A 17,948-nucleotide genomic window follows, 5' to 3' on the forward strand; every position below is an offset into this window, starting at 1 on the left:
AGTGTCGAGGAACGAGGCCAAAGCTGAGGAGACCGTCGGAGCTGCGGTTTACAAAATGGCTGACAGGTTCTCGAGGTTCAACGAAGAGCGTGATTTCCAGGTAAAACGGCGTTAAAACCAAGTATGTCGCGTTCGACGCGCGTTTAAAGCGCAAGCGGCGACGCTTCCCGCCGCGCGGCTCCGCCGACCGCTCGCCGAAGCCGCGGCCGGCGAACGACTGGCTAGCTGTGCTAAGCTAGCGCGCTGCCCTGGACGGTCTGCCCTTGATCGCCGTTTTTACCGAATCTGCCAGCGTTCGGGACACGTCGTTACACAGCCCGAGAACTCGGGGACGCCCTGCCTCCTTTCCTGCCGCGGTCGGGCCCGTTGTGGCCGCGGTCCTCTCGTCCGCTCTCCGGGCGCGACGTCCGGCGGCCCGTACGGCTTCACGGGGGTAAAACACGTCCCGTTCTCCCCACTCGCGATTCGCGACTCGTCGCCGCGCCGGCCAAGTGTGTCAAGTGTGGATTTGCGCAACGACCTTTACGAAGAGCCGGCAGGCGTAGAAACAAAGCCGGGCCTCGCAGTTCTAGTTGTGACAGTTTCCCTGGGTGAAGATCGAGGTGACGTCCTGTAAGGATGCGGATACGTACGGAACCCGCTGCTTTTGCGTTTTAAATTCGCTGCAATTGTGTAGAATTTTAAGTATCTTTTACACCCTTTTTGATCCGGGCCGAACGTTCGTCTCGTCGACGTTTGGCCAAATTTCTCTCTCAGCGTTTTCTGGGACAACAAGCAGGCGACAATTTCGTCACCGGTCCGAGAAACGCCGACCCTCCCACGATAATTTCGTCTCCCACGTCGTAATATATATTATTACACTCGTCGCCGTTTTCTGTCGAGTTTATTGGTCGTAATCGGTCCCGTTTTGTGTAACATGTGATTCAGTGTCATCTGCTGGCCCGTGTCGTGTCATTTGTTGTGTCATTCCTGACATTTGTGTCATTCATTCTCTCATCGCCATCGTGAAGGACCGGGTTCCACGGGTGTTTTTTCCCCGCTGGCCTTCACGGGGAAAAAGCTTGAACCCTTCCCTCATCGACCTGTTGCCTGGTAATTCCCGGTGTAATTACTGGTAATTACACATGGTCATCAGAGTATCGGCTACTGTCCCACGCGCCACCCGTCAGATTGAAATGTGAACGGTTCCGGAGGTTCTGTTCCGCTGTAATGGGGGAATGAAGAGCCCCGTGTGCAGGACGGATGAGTGGTGATGGTGGCAGGGAGGATGGCACGAAGGTGCATGCCATTCGAATGCAGACTCCGTTTTTATAGGTGATCATTTAACCAAAAAAACCCCCCAAAACTTAAATAAATACATAAAAAATAAATAAACAGTTAATCAACCCTACTCTCACTTGGTAGGCTGGTAGAAGCCTGTGAACCAGAAGACCCAGGTTCAAACGCCAAGTAGTACCATCGTGTCCCTGAGTGTCTCCGGGGGGGGACTGTCCCTGCTACTACTAATTGTGTCGTATTAAAAGTTTTGTTCGTTTGTGGTAATTCTCTTTAGAACCTTTTGTTCAGCCGTCACTTCGAATGTGTGATGAGATCTGCTGCTTTCACTAAACCAACATGGAGTCTGTTACTGCGACAGTGAACAGCGTTGCCATGTCCTCGTTTCTCTGTCTGATTCAAAGCCTGACGCTGCAGTCGCATTTACAGTTTCAGCAGTTCTGTCCTCCAGCTCCACGCCTGCATTCGTTCCTGCCGCCGCCGAACGGCGAAGCCTCACCGCCGCCCGGCGTTTCCCGAAGATGCGCTGTGCGCTGGCTCCACTGCAGCTGGGAGAGTCCCTGCGGGGAGGAGCGTTCCGGCACATTAGCATCTCATCAGCCATGTTGCAAGATAACCTTCTTTTCCCCAGGTTGACGGTCCACGTTGGACCTTGTGTTCTCTGCTGCAGTACGCTGCTCGTTTGCATGGCTTGTGTTCCATATTAATCGAATCTGACTGGCCTTACGGAGCGTTCGCGTGAGTCACTCGTGATTCATAACACGACGAACGAGTCTGCCGGCTGCTGTGCTACCTCGGTGTACAGGTCCCCCCCCCCCCTCTGTTTATGTTCCTGATCATGTGACTCGGGACTTTTGTTTTTGTCCAAGCTCACATTACGCTTTAAGTCGTGTTCGTTAATGGGGCGGCGAACATGCCGAAAGGACGAGCAGCAATACGTAATATTTTTGCCCGAGTATAGTAGGGGCATGCAATTGTATTTTTATTTTTATTTTTTGTTCCATCTTCTGGTCTCGATGTCACAGCATATTCTTACCTCAATATGTGTGTTTTTTTTTTTTTTTTTTTATAAGAACACAACCTAATTTTCTAGCATTGGGAAAGAGACTAATATGCAAAAGTATTTGTCAGTCCCTGGTTTGAGTAAAACTGAATGTTTTGTCGTGCTCTATCAAGCGTGTCGCGGTCTTGAAAAAGAGTTAGTTTTATAGAGAAAGTCTTCATAGTCGCGATGCGTCAAGAACCCTTGTTAGCTGTGACACAAGTGCAGGTTCACACCTCCAGTAGTCCATCTGATTGACTTGATGGTTTGAAGGTCTCGTGCAGTTCGTTCAGCTGTTCTCCTGAGTCCATCTGTCGTGGCGGCAAACGGTGTCCGTCCCAACTGTTATGCCACAGGGAAAAAATATAAAGATATGCTAATTTTCAACAAGGATCAGCACCCGAGTCTGTGCCATGATCGTCCGAAATCCCGAAAGGAAAGCTCAGGAGCTAGCACTTCGAAGCCAAAACAAGGGAAGCTAGTTCAGCGTGGCATCCCAAAGCCTCTCACTAGTTGTTACCTAAATATTTGGGGCAGCGGTTGGCCTAGCGGGTATTCACTAGTTACGTCCACTTGCCATGATGATTTGTCTTTTTAAAAACCTGGACCGTTCGAAAATCCGGGCTGGACGCAAAAAAGAGAATGCGGTTACCTTAAATAAAAACACTTTGCTTTCAGCCATTATACTGATGTCATTTTATGCAATAAAGGGTTGAATTTAGCCTGTTTACACGGGCTTACAGGAAATTTGAAGATGCAGAAATATATATTATATATTATATAAGAGAGCTTAAAATATTGCAATGTTATTTTTAGGCCATATTTCCCAGCAAGGCATATTTCTAACTAATGTTCCCGAAGAGAAACATGAATTAGTTAAATTTAAGTAACATTTTTCCTCCATCTCGTGTGTAATTTGCTGGGATTTTTGGTGAGTTGGTGATTTTATATACACATACACACACCTCTATATCTCCCTTATTTGAGGGTGTCGTGAAACTAGAAACCAAAACAGCAGCTGCCATTTGGGTCGGGAGCCATGTTGACCCCTCTGGCCGCTTGTGTTGTGTTCCTCACATCTCCAGAACAGCAGGCAAGCTGCAGCTGCTCCCCCGTCCTCACCAGGGAGGACTAGGTGTTGCGTTTTTCCGTTCTCAACCAGTGATGTGATCCACGGCAGCAGGATATAAATGATACAAATCATAAAATATTCTGCAGTTTTGCGGTCCTGCTAAAAATTCACTCAACAAATCAGCACAATGATTTATCCTTAATGCAACCTGCATTATCAAATTCAAGGATCAAATTCTACAGTCGCCTAGAAGGGTCAACACAAATGCCAAAGCCACACCGGAAGTTAGAGACACTGCGTTAATACAACAAATATCATATATTACACGTAATATACACGTAATAGGGCTGCAACTGATGATTATTTTAATAATCGATTAATCTCTTTTTTTATTTTTATTAATCGTAGAATCGGATGAAAAAAACAATTATAATAATATAATAATAAAATATTATTGAAAAAACAATAATAATAATAAAATAAAAAATACACAAAAAACATGTATGCTTTACATCTACCAAATACATTTTTTTTTTTTAAAAACTGCCAACTGAGCTTTCAGAACTATAGATAATTTATAAAAAAAAATATATATATACAAATCTGAAAATTTTACAGGATTTGAATGTGCACTACACTGTAGACGCACACGCTTTTGCAGACGAACACACTCACAAACTTTCACACTGATAAAAATTATTCAAGAATGGCACAGGTTTATCACACATTAATCGCCGAAATTCCACTTTCAAAAAGCCATGCAGTTCATTATGCGCTGCCAGCAGTGAAACGCGAACTACAGGCACCTCACCTGTCCTCTCCAGGTGGCCGTACTGTTGTCAGTTGTCACTGTTGTGACCACGCGTGGCGCCTGGACAGAGCGGGCACTGTGGACCATATGGCCTTGTATCTTTTCTCTACCTCCGCTCTGCTCCATTTCTTTTTTTTTTTTTTTGCTCCGCCGAACTCTTCTAGCATCCGTGCGCGAGACAGCCTGAGCATGGTTGCTGTGCTCCGTGCTCAACTAAATAAATTTTTTTTCCATAAATAATCAAATATCGTGCACAACAAATCGATTATGAAATTGGTTGCCAACTCTGTTAATTTTTATTGATTTAATCGTTTTGTCATTGCTGCTCTAGTGTCCATTATCCCTTGCATTACAGTGAATAACATTGCTCATTTTGACCGCTATTAATAAATGTTTTCTAGCATCAGCACTTCACTTACTTAAAGAATAGGGGCCTCGTTTCCATTGGGGCGTAGCTTCCATTGGGGCGTAGCTTCGGTTGTGTGTAACTTCCATTGTGGCTTTTGCATTAAAAGTTAGGCGAGCAGGATTTGTGTTGACCCTCCTGGGCCACTTTTTTCAACGTGAAGTGCTAAGCTAACGAGCTAACTGGGCTCACTGTTGTCCTGGTGGCTACGCATGGCTTGGTTATGCAGGGCCACTGCTTGCTGTCTATTGATGGTCTCTCTCTCTCTCTCTCTCTCTCTTTCTCTCTTTCTCCCTACCTCCAGGGGGGAAATCACTTTGACCAGTATGAGGAGGGTCAGCTGGAGCTGGAGCAGGCCTCCCTGGACAAGCCCATCGAATCGGTAAGCTCCCCGCCTGCCCCTCGGCCTGTTGTCTTACAGCAGAATGTCTGAAGGCTAGTGTATGGGATACCTTGATTTGTTAAATCAGAGGCCACACCCCTCCCTCTGTCCCTGCCCCCTCCCCTTCTTGTAAATGATGGCCTGTTAAATTTGTAGACCCACACCCCCTGCCCCTATGCACGAACAGAGGGGAGAGCTTAACCTGATAATTTTCTTCTGTGTAAATATGACCTCTGATCTGTATGTATGTATGTTTTTTTTATTGTTATTTTTTTTAATTTATTTATATATTTTTTTTGGTGTGAATGTGTGGCAGCATTACATTTTTAATCTGAATCATCAGACCTGTGGAGTGGATTACACACTGTTTTCAAGTTGTAAATAAAAATTTAACCACGCAATGTCTTGTATGCTAATATCGTTTTGTTCATGTGTTAATATGAACGTTGCCTGATGCCTGAGAGATGGTTCTGGTGCCAGAAGGAGGATTAGCTGGCTGTAACCACTGGTCAACCCCTGGTTCGTTCACTCTGGATTGCAGAGGCACGAACGTCGTTATGCTGTTGAACCAGAATAGAACCAACGTGGCCATCAGCCACACAGGAAACAAAGCCATGGAGTCCTCAAATCCCACATCTCACATACAAAAAATACTCAGCGTCAAGAATTCAGAAGAACATGCTTAAAAAGTCATATCTTTTTCATATTTGTAGAAACTTGAAGTTAAATAGTGATTGTCATTGTGATACACTACAGCACAGCACACGGTGACACAACGAAACGTGTCCTCTGCGTTTAACCATCACCCTTGGTGAGCAGTGGGCAGCCATGACTTCAACAGTATTTCTTGACAGTGGCAATAAAACTAATTACGTTTGAACAACTATTCCCCTCTTGAAACTCGCGTATAATTTGGAGCGATGGTCTTTCAGGCGCTTTGCTGAATTTGTCCAAAGCTACTTGCTTTGATAGCGGCAACTTGCAAGCGGGCTTCGTCCACATTGTTTGGTTTTCTCCGTTCATCTGGTTCATATCCGAGATGCTTCCAGATGGTGCAGAATTAAGTGGTGCTGCTTTCGCCCGCTGCCATGTTTAAAGTGTCTTTCATGTAAACATTGGGTCCTCCAGGTAGCCGGGGAGGGGCTGCCCGCTGCAATGCCTGTTGAAAATTGTTGTATGGTCAGCCGGAGATGTCCATAAAAGGATGCAAAAGTGCTAATTGGAATTGATATTCAGTATTGATATTTTAGTATCAATTAGATCTTGAGAATTTGTCTTTTTACATACTTGGTGAGTTGAGTGTTTCAGTGTGTCATCCACTCCACCCTTAGATACTGACTGCAACTTGTAAAGAGTGTGTGTGTGTGTGTGTGTGTGTGTGTGTGTGTAGATTTCACTCAGTGTGGTTCAGTTTGTGTCTGTGTATTTGTGTGTGCGTGTGTCTTGGGACAGTCTGTCAGATATTTTCAGTATTGTACGCAACTTGGGGTGTTCGACATTTCTCTCCTGCAGCGAATTGGCCCAAATTAGATAAGCAGCTATGACCCGGTTTGTATCTGCACGCTCTGCTTTCCTTACTGTCTTTTAGGGGCTCCTTGTAACGCTACTCTTACTCTCTCTATCTATCTACTCATTTCTCTCTCTCTCACTCTCTCTCTCTCTCTCTCTCTCTCTCTCTCCAACACAGTGATTCGGTGTACAGTACCCTCTGTCATTATGTGCTGGCATGGTGCTTGTGCAACTGGGACTGCATTTTTATCGCTGACGAGGCATGTAGATAATATCGCAGGCAGCCTCTCTCTCTCTCTCTCTCTCTCTCTCTCTCTCAGGCTGACAGGCTCATCCTCCCATCCCTCTGTTCCAGTCAGTTGGGTGTAGACCTCACCCTCCCGCCTGACTGTTAAACTCTGTATTGATTTATGGTCCACAGGGACTGCGCTGTAACACCAAGCTGTGATTTTAGAAACGTATACAGATATTAAAGTATGAACTGTAAAATGAAAATGAGGGACATTTGGACTGAGATCTGTGGGACTGAGTCAAACGGCTCCTGCACTATTGTCTATGGAGGGAAGCGAAGGGAGGGGTTACACACACACAGCTACAACACACAGGCGGGTGGGAAAGGGCTGAAAATCACGTTCTTACACACACACACACACACACACACATTCAAACACTCTTTAAGCACGTCGAACAGAAACGACAATCAGCAACGGCCGAAACAACAATCACACATACACACCAGCACCGCCCGGCCACGCCGCTGCAAGCAGAGAGGCTACTGTAAGTGTGGCTCTCCGGGCGCTGGCCGTTGCGCGCGCGTGTGTGTATCTGTGTGTGTTGTGTTCAGGGAGCTGTGTGTGTGTATGTGGCTCGACCGTCCGCGACCGTCCCCTGCCACTCATTGTGTGTGATCTGTAGGCAGCTAGAGGTCTGTGAAACTTTTCATTTTTTGGGGATATTTCTTCTTAACTTTTTATTTATTTATTTATTTATTTTTGTATTATTCCTCATCTTGTCTTTTAATTCATCTTTATTTTTTCCTTTACCTCCACCACCCCACGGCCCAGTATCTGCCTTGCATGTGTTAACTGGTCCTCGTTTTATTTCTTCTTTTATATTTGTTTTTTTGGTTTTTAGTTTCCTCACTTCTTATCTTAATGAATCCTTTTCTCATCCCACACTGACCTCAGTGATTTGAACTTTGTCACACATACAAGCGTGTACGTTAACTAAACATTTTGTATCAGACGCATGCAAGCCAGCATGGTGAATCCATGTTACTGTAAATTCACTACCAAACCTTAAATTTGGATGATAAATTAATGTAAATTTTGTAAACAACATAATCTGTTGTCCTAAATAATTCGGCCTAAAACATACAACCCTGAACGATTAATCTTTGTGCACACAAAAATAAAAAAACTGAAATATTGAAGTACAATAAATAAGACAAACATATCCTTCACATATCTGAGAAATATTACCATACATACAGGGACATTACATGAACATGTATGATAACAAAATTATTCATCATAAATAAAGCCTAAAATACATGAGTATTTTTTTCAATATATAGTACTTTTTAATAATTCTAATAATTAATAAAGACATTTTAATTTGTCCAACTATGTAGGTATGCTGGCATACCCAATACTGAGGAATATCACCAGATGCTTACATTATATATCCTGTACCAGCTCCTTAGGTGGGCCACAATGTGTGTTGTTTTTTATTTTTTATTTTATTTTTTTTATAATTTAATTCTAAATCGGCAACCGACATTTCCAAAATCTCAAAAAACACCCATGTGTATAAACACATTGTACAGTGTAGCCGCCTGTGCTAGCATTGTGCAACGTGCACATCAAGGTAGTTTAGGATCCTTTTATTGGTTGAAACAGAAAAGTTCACATTCAACTGTCTGAGGTTTGTCTTTTTGTTTTTATCACTCCTGTTTTTGTTTAAACCTTCATCTTAATTTTTTTTTAAAACCCTGTCACTCTTCAGAGTGTGTTCGTCTGTCCTCATGGTAATTATGGAGCGCATATATCTTTGCCATTTTCTTCTACTCCTTTATTTTTATTTTTTATTATTTTTTAAGTTGCATTAATTAACAGTGATCTCACCTCAATTAGTGAAAATATTGCCATGCTTCTCACTGTAGTGTTTTAGATGTCTTGAATAAAAAAAAAAAATAATAAATCTATATTTCATTGTAGTAGACTAAGATTACTTTTAGTTGAGGTAGTGTTTACCTACGTAATGGCTAGACTTAGCTAGTTAGAGGAGTTAAGAGCAGTAGGCACTGGCCAGTTTCTTGTGTTGTGTGACATCTGACTGTTCTTTTAACAGCCCAGGGTTTAAAGCCAGGTTCGTATGGACATGTTTTACCTCCACCTGCACTGCTGTTGGACTCTTCGGCGTTGTTGCTTCTCATCTGTCCGTTTTTTTTTATTTTTTATTTTCCCCCTCCTCCTTTCTTCCTCCCCCTCCCGTTGTTTGTTGGTGCACTCTCGCCCACATGCAGCACGCCCCCCTCATCCCCAGAATGCCCTTGGTCCAGACAACGCCCTTGAATGAACCCAACTCCGCCCCCACTCGTCCTCCAAGTGGTGAACCGTAAATGTGAGCGGAAGTGAAGGGCTGCGATTGGTGCAGTCAGATTCCTGTCAACGTTGTTTAAAATTAGGCCACGCCCCACCCCATCTGAATGTAAAAAGTGTGTGTGTGGGTGTGTATGTGCCACCCTCTGCAGAGCTTCTGTAGTTACTACTGGGCAATAAACCGTTAAATAATTCCTCAAATAATTCACGCCGTTGCCCAGTTCTAACTGTAATATATGTAAACGTGTGCTACTGTGTGCATGTGTGTGGGTGTGTGTGAGTGCATTGAATATGCATGCGCAGTGTCTATGTGTGACAGCGAGGAGCTTGTGTGTGTGTGTGTGTGTGTGTGTTAATGCCCTTCTGCGTGTGAGTGTGTGTGTGATGGAACTGCAGAGGCTCTGCAGTGCTGCCGCTTCGGTCAGGTTTTGCTGCAGCACTGAATCTGCAGAGGAGTGGAATCATCACTCCTACACATGCAGGAAGTAAGTATCCCCCCCCCCACGTGGGAAGACCAGGAATAAGGGTCGCCACCTCCTCTCCCAGCCTCTCCTCCACTAAAGGCCAAATTACGGATCTGCGGCAGGGCGATGGTGTAGGTAGCTGACAACCACGGTTGCATTATGCACCCCATTGGCTCGGAGATTGTGCCGAATCTGTGTAAGAGGGCGTGTTGTATGCGAGCGACCACACCCCTAACGCAGTTCTCACCTCGATCGTTCTAATCACTGCTCTGCCTGCACTCTCTCTCCCCGCCCTAACCCCGTTCAGCTTGTGGTTTAGGTGAACCCCTTCCCAGCCCATGCATCAACGCCCCCCTTGCCTGTGTTTATGTCTTACGCACCGTCCAAGCTGTTTGGGGTCTCACTCAGTGTATGAGCTTAGAGTACCACGCTGTACTAACAGTGACTGGCCTTTTTGTTAAATCAAACACATTCTTTTAACAAAAAGTTGCATGCAGATTTCTTTTTTTTGGTTATTATTTTGAGTCTAAATGTGTGTGGTTTTTGTTCTTTGGTTCTGTTTCCTGTGTTCATGTGGCTCAACGTCCCGTAATAGACGAGCTTGGAGTTGTACAGTTCACAGCTTTCTGTGCTTGTAGTGTGCTATGGTGGGATAGTCACGCATTCCTCTCATTTTATTTATACTAGCTTGATTTCATTTAACCTTTGAAGACGATCACATGACGTTCTCAGTTCTGTACCTTTTCCCACACACAGGGCCTTGTAATGGTAACCCGAGGCTCCTCCCCTCTTCTCTCCTCTTCTTTTTCTCTGCCCCCTGCACTTTGGTTGTGTTTCTGTCGTCATGGTTATGAGCACTTGTGTTGTTCTGAACTTTTGTTTTATTTTTTATTTCCCTGTCTCTCTCTCTCTCTGTGTGGCGGTTTATATACATACATATATTTATATGTGTGTGTGTATATATATATATATGTATATATATATATATGTATAAAACGGTGTCATATGTATATAACCGCACCTCTGCTGTTGGAGTGAGCGTGTCAGTCGTGTGCTCCTGTGTTTTAGAGGTGCGTTGTCCGTGGAGAGAACAGACGAGTGTAGTTGTCCTGAACCCAGATCAGTGTAGGGATGGATAAAGAAAAGAAAAGATAAAAAAAAGTTTATTTATATACATTTATATTTTAAAGGAAAGTCTCCTTTCTTTACTTGTTCCTCCTAAGACTTGGCCACTATAGTTTCTTTCTCTCTCTCTCTCTCTCTCTCTCTCTCTCTATGTATATAGTATAATATACATATTATAGTCTTTCTCTGTTTGAAGAGTTGTGATGATGCAGGGGTGTAGCAGGAGAGGACATTTTTGCTGTTAGATATGGTAGTTGTGCTTTCTGTGTGTGGGAGTTTGCGAGCGTGTGTGTGTCTGTGTATTTATGCATCTAAAAGGCAAGCTCGTATTATTATTGGAATATTTCTGGTCTCTCTCTCCTCTCTCCTCCCCGGTAGGACAACATCGGCCACCGGCTACTGCAGAAACATGGCTGGAAACTGGGACAAGGCCTGGGCAAATCCATGCAGGGTAAGGCTCCGCCCTCCTCGCCATCTTCCTGTCCTTCTGAAACGCTCCACACCTCCTCTGTACTGGATATCTGGCTGTGTTTCGGGGCCGTTCTCTCCACACCTGGAGCATCGTAGCGATGGTTGAAGTGGGCAGGCTCGGCCAGCTAGATCTGTCCAGTCCGCAAGGGTACACGAACAGTGGGGCGCGTACACCGGACGTTCATGTGATGCACACTTTTTTTTCTCCGTTAATCCCCTCCCTTTCAATGTTTACTCAGTTACTAATGGTGATACATAGAGCAGACGGGCAGAACACATGACTTATTGTGTGCGCGGGAACAGGCGCCGCCTTCAGCTGGGCGAAGAGTGTTGCCGCGGGAAGTGCCGATGGGGTCTTGTGTGTCGAACCGTCACATTCGGAGAATTCCGAGATGGGAACAGTGTCTCAAATGACATCCTTCCATGTAGCGTACCTGAGCCGGGGTTTCCATCACTGCCTGTAGCAGTTTAATTATTTTTTTTTTGATTTCTTGCTGCTGCTGCTTGAACAGATTTGTGATATTTTTAATTGGTTGCAAACACCGCAGCGCTGCATTGGTTGTAAGCTAAATGAGCCAAATCCCCCCATGACGTGGTGGGTTCTGTGTAAGAAAGCTGTGAAAACACCATTGAGCGTGTTTGGTAGGAGGGCAGATTTATAGACTTACACTCGCTTAGGGCTTTATTTGTTTGCTTCATCAATTTTTTTAGTTTTGGTCTTACTGTATAATGAAGGGTGGGAGATGGCTTCATGTTTTGCACAACTTTGTGAAATATATGCCAGTAACACAGTATGCTATTGTTCGTCCCGCGAGTGAGCACCCCTTTCCTCCTCTGCAGTCATCTTAGCTGCTGACGTAAGTGGTCGGCAAGTTCAGGACTGTTCAGAGATTTCAGGTCGTAGAGCCGAATGCATTTATTCTCCCTTCGTTCAATTCACGTTGAAGCACCTTTGCTCAGCAGGATGAATGCGTCGAGCAGTTTGAGGCGCTTGATATCCACATTGTCCATTTAGGACTCTGATTTCACTCATCGTCACGTGTTAGCTTTGTGGCTAATATGTAACAATGATAATAGCTAGTTAATAGGACCTGATGATAATAATAGACACGCTTGTAACACATCAGAGTAAATGTAAGCAAGTGTTCGCTGTATAAAAACTGGTTAGAGAGAGACCTTCCAAGCTGCTTTTTAATTTTTTTTTTTTATTATTCATTATAGTTGGCTAACATGCAATCAAAGCCACCATTGAATTTTGGCTAGTCGGAAAGCCACCAAGATGCAGGCATAATTAAAGCTTAGGAGACTTTCATTTACCCAGAATGCAACTGACATTCATGTTCATAGAGTTAAAATGTGTTTTATACACAAAATCTTTCCATAAATCTGCTCTTAATCCTTGCTAAGAGGCCATTTCCTGAGACAGAAGCACAGTGCGTGACTCGCTTCTTGCTCCTGGGCGGAGCCTCGGTCAGAGGGTGCCTTTGACCTTACAAGGACGCTCCTCTCTCTCTGTGGTTGGACATAAGGTAGTTTTGCAGAAACCACTGTCAGCTTGGTATACGAATATTAGCATTTGTTTTCATTGATCTGTACAGGAGGAAATTGCCGCTGAAGTGACCTTGAGCCCATTTATGAGTCTACGCACACACACACACACACACACACACACACACAGTGCTCCCTTTGCATCTGGTTGCAATCATCTGCCGCCAGGGAGATGGGGGTGGCAGTAAATTTAGCATCTCGTCACAGCCTCGGTAGCCGTCCATACGTCAGCAGGGCCGGGACAACCTTCCAGCTCAGAGGGCAGGAAATAGGATTATCGGCACTTCCCACTGTGGACAGTGGACCCTGTCTCCACAGACACACACTGTTGCGCGGCGTGCGAAAGCGAAGGCGCTCGGTGTGGCTTGAGAAACGTCCGAAGAGACGCCCCCTAGGAGCGGCTGGTCACCTGACATCATGGGATTGCACGAGCGGCAGTGCACACACCTGCACTATGCACCCCACCCTCGCTTCACAAGCCTCACCCCACCCTCCATGACTCCAGGCCTGGATGATTATTGATGATGTCGATGATGTTTTACTCTCTAATGACCTGCAGTGTGTCCTGCTCCATCTGAGTTTCTGTTGCACTGACCGTTTTATTCTTTTGTTCTTCTCCTTTTGTTTGTTTCTATTTTATTTTTTAGGTAAGGTTTGTAGGAGCCTGTTTGTATGTCCGTGTGTGTGTGTGTGTGTGTGTGTGTGTAAGAGTAAGAGTGAGTGTGTATCTTTTTATTTTTAAATCTCTTACACTCACTGAATGAGCAGAAAATAGGCTAACCCTCCTTTCTTGGATGTAGCAATGGCCTCTCTTAGCTTTCCTCACTCGACCTTCTCGATCTATATCACATTTTAACTGCGCCAGCAAAAAACTAAACTAAAATGAAAAGCGCTTTGATTCGAATCCAGAATCAAATTGAAAACGCCTTCCGCCTCTGAGGATTGTTTTTCCGATGCTATCTCTGTCGATGGCGGCTGGGAGGTGGGCATTCTGATTGGCTGTGATTGACTCTCTTTATGGCCTGTGTGTGTATGTGTCTTTATTCCTGTCAGATGATTGTGAGTGTGTGTGTGTATATGTAAGTGTGTGTGTCACTCCCTAAATAAGGGGGTGGGCGTTGAGGTACTTGGGCCTTACAGGGAAACCTCACGCTGGCCTCTCGCACCCAACCGCCCGTAAACATCCACGGATCCCACAGCCCTCAAGCCCCTCCTAGCTCGCCAAGCCTTTCTGCCGCACTGCATGCTGGGTAGCTGCGATGCCAGGACACTGACAAAGCCTACCGCCCACCGCCGTGTCAGCATGGGGGGGGGGTGGGGCTAGTTAATTAGCAGCTCTTTTACCTACTGTTGGAGGAGGTGCCAGGGCTGTGGGTCATTGCTCAGCACCGACCGCGCCTGCATGCCCACAGTAGCCGTGAGTGGCTACGCCCACCGTTGTCAGGTGTCTTTTTGTTGTTGTTGACATCACAATGCAGGGTTCCCACGGCTCAGGGAGTTTCAGTAGAGGCATTTCCTGACTGGCCATTTGGGCGCCATGTGAGTGAACGATCAGGGAATTTTGTTAATAGCATGTAGTGCCAACTCAAAAGAACACAAAATCTTGTTGACAAATGTCCTTACACTCCCTAACTTACCAAACATGCCAGGCAAGTGTACATTTCCCGATATTTGGCTTGAAAACAAAGAATTTAAGGACCGGCTCAGCCAAGTGATGAAATAAAAGATGCACGTGGAGGATGTCGGAGATAGAGTTGAGGTTTCAGTTTGTTGCATTCAACACGCCAAGCTGCCGATATTGTACAACAATGGCGTGCATGCAGATTCGAATTCTATCACCCATTTAAACACCATTTTCTGCTCAGCAATATGGGAATTCTGCCTTTTGGTCCGGGAAATTAAAGTCTGACGTAGAGTGGGAACCCTGCAAATGTGATTCTCAGGCAGCATTATGTAACAGGACAATAATGTTTATATACTTAGCAAGAAAAACTTGATGTCAATGATGTCGATCAGGATGCGATTGGATTCCTTTAGATAAGATCAGACTACACAACGTTCGTCAGATCACTGTACAGTCGGCCTTCATGTGAGGAATAAATGAATATGGGCTGTTCTTTTGTCTGTAAGGGACAAGGGTTAAATCGCGACCCGTCCTGCCTTCCCATTGGCTCCAGCCCTGGCCAGGTATTTACAGCGGGTGGGAGCTGCTGACCAACAAGCGTTTGGTAGTTAAAATTGAAGTTGAGTAGTCTGAAGGCTTTCGTGGTTTTCTCAGAAACCAGGGGATTCGATGACATCGTTGAAATCTGACGTGAGGGTATGATGGGGCCTTGATGTCCCCTGATGACGCTGCAGACCGACGTTTCTCTAGCCCGCTGCTTTTGTACACAGCCACAAAAACCCACCAACTGGCATTGTGGCATAAATCGTACGTGGGTGTAAAATGCACCCCTACTGGAACCAGTATGGGGGCACTGGGATGGGCCAGTGAGAGGGCATCCCTGTAAGTGTTTCACCCTTAACACACTCACCCCCTCCAATCACCCTTGACCTCTGACCCCCTCTCTGTGTGCCTCAGTCTTCCTGCTTAACCAATTGGTGTTTCTTTTTTGCAGCGTTTTGATCCTGCCCCTGTGCTGATGGTAAACTTAGTGGTAAATGTTATTTTTCCCCCAATTGATTTCTTATTTACTTTTTAAAAAATTATACATATATATATAGTTTTTCTTTCCATTTTATTTTGACACCCTTGCTCCTTTGATTTTATGTTCCTTTCATCAGATCACCAGTATATTTTATAGGCTTATATTCTCCTCTCCTTCCCCTGTGCTCTGTTAGCGTTCATTTCGCTGTTGTGTGTGTGTCAGCGTATCATGTGTCCTCCCTAGAATATCCTCATGATGTTTGTTTTCAGTTTTTTTAGGGGAACTTCTCCCCACTTTTTTGGGTTCACACACTTTTTTTTTTTTTATTTTTTTTTAATCAAAACTACCCCCTCTCCTCCCAATCTTGTGGAATGGGTGATGCTACTGTAACTCACTCTGTTTTTACCATTGTCTGGGAAGACAACATGATTGTCCTACCTGAGGTCCTTTGGGAGGAATTGGACCTCATCCCTCTCCGACTCCCCACCCTTGCCTGATGCCACCAGACCCAAAATCATTTCCAAAACGGCTACTACTTGTGTCTGAACAGAAAACCCGGCTTGAATTTGGCTCATATGAGGTAGAGTTGGTGGCAGGCAGGCCCGCGGCTGGAGTTATACCACTGGGCTGAATCCGTTCTTTTATTTATTCATTTATTTATTTTTTATAAACAAAGGCCGGTGCCACCACCTCAAGGGGCTAGGAATTAACTGGACGCCTGTGTCGTGTGGCCGCTGGTTTAGTGCATGGCGAGCTTCCGGCGCTTTCACCAGTCACGTCGACGCTGTTGCAGTGAGGCTGCAGTGCACTGATAGTTCTCGCTGGAGAAAGCCGTAGTGGAGGATTGTTTAGAGCTTGACCTATGACCTCTGTTTGTGTGTGTGTGTGTGTGTGTGTGTGTGTGTGTTTGGGTGAGAGATCTATTCTTTGACCTCTAACTTGATTGCCCGTTTCAGTTCTCAGACTGTTGTAAGTGGACGTCTGTGACACTGTTGTTAAGGTAAATGGGTGTCTGATCATTCATTGTTTATTCTGTTAGTTCTTAGCCCCTTGTGATTGGGAGAAGAAGTAAAAAAGAAGAAAAAAGTCATAAAGCGTTACTAAAGCGAATAAACTTCCCACTACCGATGCTTCACAAGCCCAAGGGTATAATTTGACCGGAAAAAAAGAAATAAAAAAACTGAAACCAAACTGCAGGATTAATTGGAGTCTTGATTGGCTGTGACCATGGCAACAGTTGCTGCAGCAGCAGTTCATTGTAAGCTCCTTTTATCTCTTGTCTTTTTGTTCCTGTGTATGAGTATGAGAGAGACACCCTGTTCTGTGTGTGTGTAAGTCTGTCTGTCCTCCTTACTCAGGTAAGTAGACCCCCCCCCCCCCCCACTTCCTGCACTTGTCACGATGGCGACCTCTGACCTGTGATGTCACTGCTGCTGTAGCTCTGTGCTTGTTTGTTTCACTCACTTGCTCCCTCCTTCCCTCCTCCCCGTCTCTCCCTCTCTGTTTCTCTCTGCTTCGTTTGGCTGGTTATGAGTGGATTAAGCAATTATGTGTCAATCTCCAACCGTAGTCTTTGATTTATTTAATTTTTTTTTCTTTTTCGTTTATTATTATTATTATTTTCTGAATTAATTTTTCCTGGAACTCAGTTATTTTCACCGCTTGCGTACCGCTGTGGAAAGAGAAACAAACGATAAAAGTCAAGAAGAGGTGGCAGCCATGCCTGTGACCCACCAAGCTTTTGGGAACTGTGTTTGCTGCTCTTGTTTTATAAAGGAATTTCTGGCCACATTTATACCAAATTGTGTTTTAAGAGTGGTTTGCCTTCCCTGAAAGGCGGCGCGACTCCATCTCTGAAGCGGTCCCACACTGGGACGTTGCACACCCGCAAGCTGTGAGAATCACTGGCCGTTTGGTTCACTGTAGCTTTCTGGTCTCTTGCACTTGAAGGCAGTTTCTCTAACCCTGCACTCAGTGGACGCTGTCACGCCCCCAAAACTGTGTCGCCCTGCTCCGGCCCGACAACTCACCAGCTCCCCCCCTCTGTGTGCCTCCCCCCTCCCTTACAGGACGCACGGACCCTGTGCCCATCATCCTCAAATATGATGTCATGGGGATGGGACGCATGGAAATGGAGGTGAGAGTCACGATGTCACCTCTGATTGTTTATACTCTGGGCTGTTATGGTGTTTTCAAAAACCTGGAAAAATCGTGGAATTTAAAAAGAATGTTGCAATAAACATAAAGTTGTGGGAAAAGTTATTGAAAATGGATTGACACATGAATGTATGACTACAACTACACTGTTTAAAACTAGCGCAGGTCTATGGTATCTACGCTATGATTCATGTAAACCTGACTGAGTCCATTTTACTCCATAAAAAAAAAAAATTATGTTGTATGTCACATGTTAGCAGTAAGACGGCATATTCCGGTTTTCTATCCTGTGTCTGTTTATAGCTGGACTATGCAGAAGATGCCACAGAAAAAAGAAGAGTTCTGGAAGTGGAGAAAGAAGACACTGAGGAACTGCGGCAGAAGTACAAGGTATTTAAACCCGGAATAATGTCCACCTGTCTTTGCAAACGGATA

At 44.9% G+C, this 17,948-nt stretch overlaps 1 protein-coding gene across 8 annotated transcripts in view; it reads left to right on the forward strand.

Annotated features, from left to right (window-relative positions):
* gpatch8 (G patch domain containing 8) overlaps nucleotides 1-17,948 on the forward strand; it is a 23,586-nt gene continuing 5,638 nt past the window's right edge. The window contains exons 1-7 of one of the 8 annotated variants that reach the window (XM_028986283.1): nucleotides 37-100; nucleotides 4,911-4,988; nucleotides 6,501-6,536; nucleotides 6,676-10,634; nucleotides 11,068-11,140; nucleotides 17,426-17,493; nucleotides 17,817-17,903. In XM_028986283.1, coding sequence (XP_028842116.1) covers nucleotides 10,551-10,634; nucleotides 11,068-11,140; nucleotides 17,426-17,493; nucleotides 17,817-17,903 — 312 coding nt within the window. In that variant the 5' untranslated portion in view covers nucleotides 37-100; nucleotides 4,911-4,988; nucleotides 6,501-6,536; nucleotides 6,676-10,550. The other 7 variants (XM_028986285.1, XM_028986286.1, XM_028986284.1 and 4 more) reach the window with 7 other exon arrangements.

Source organism: Denticeps clupeoides, chromosome 7 (assembly GCF_900700375.1).
Source record: "Denticeps clupeoides chromosome 7, fDenClu1.1, whole genome shotgun sequence".
NCBI lineage: Eukaryota > Metazoa > Chordata > Actinopteri > Clupeiformes > Denticipitidae > Denticeps > Denticeps clupeoides.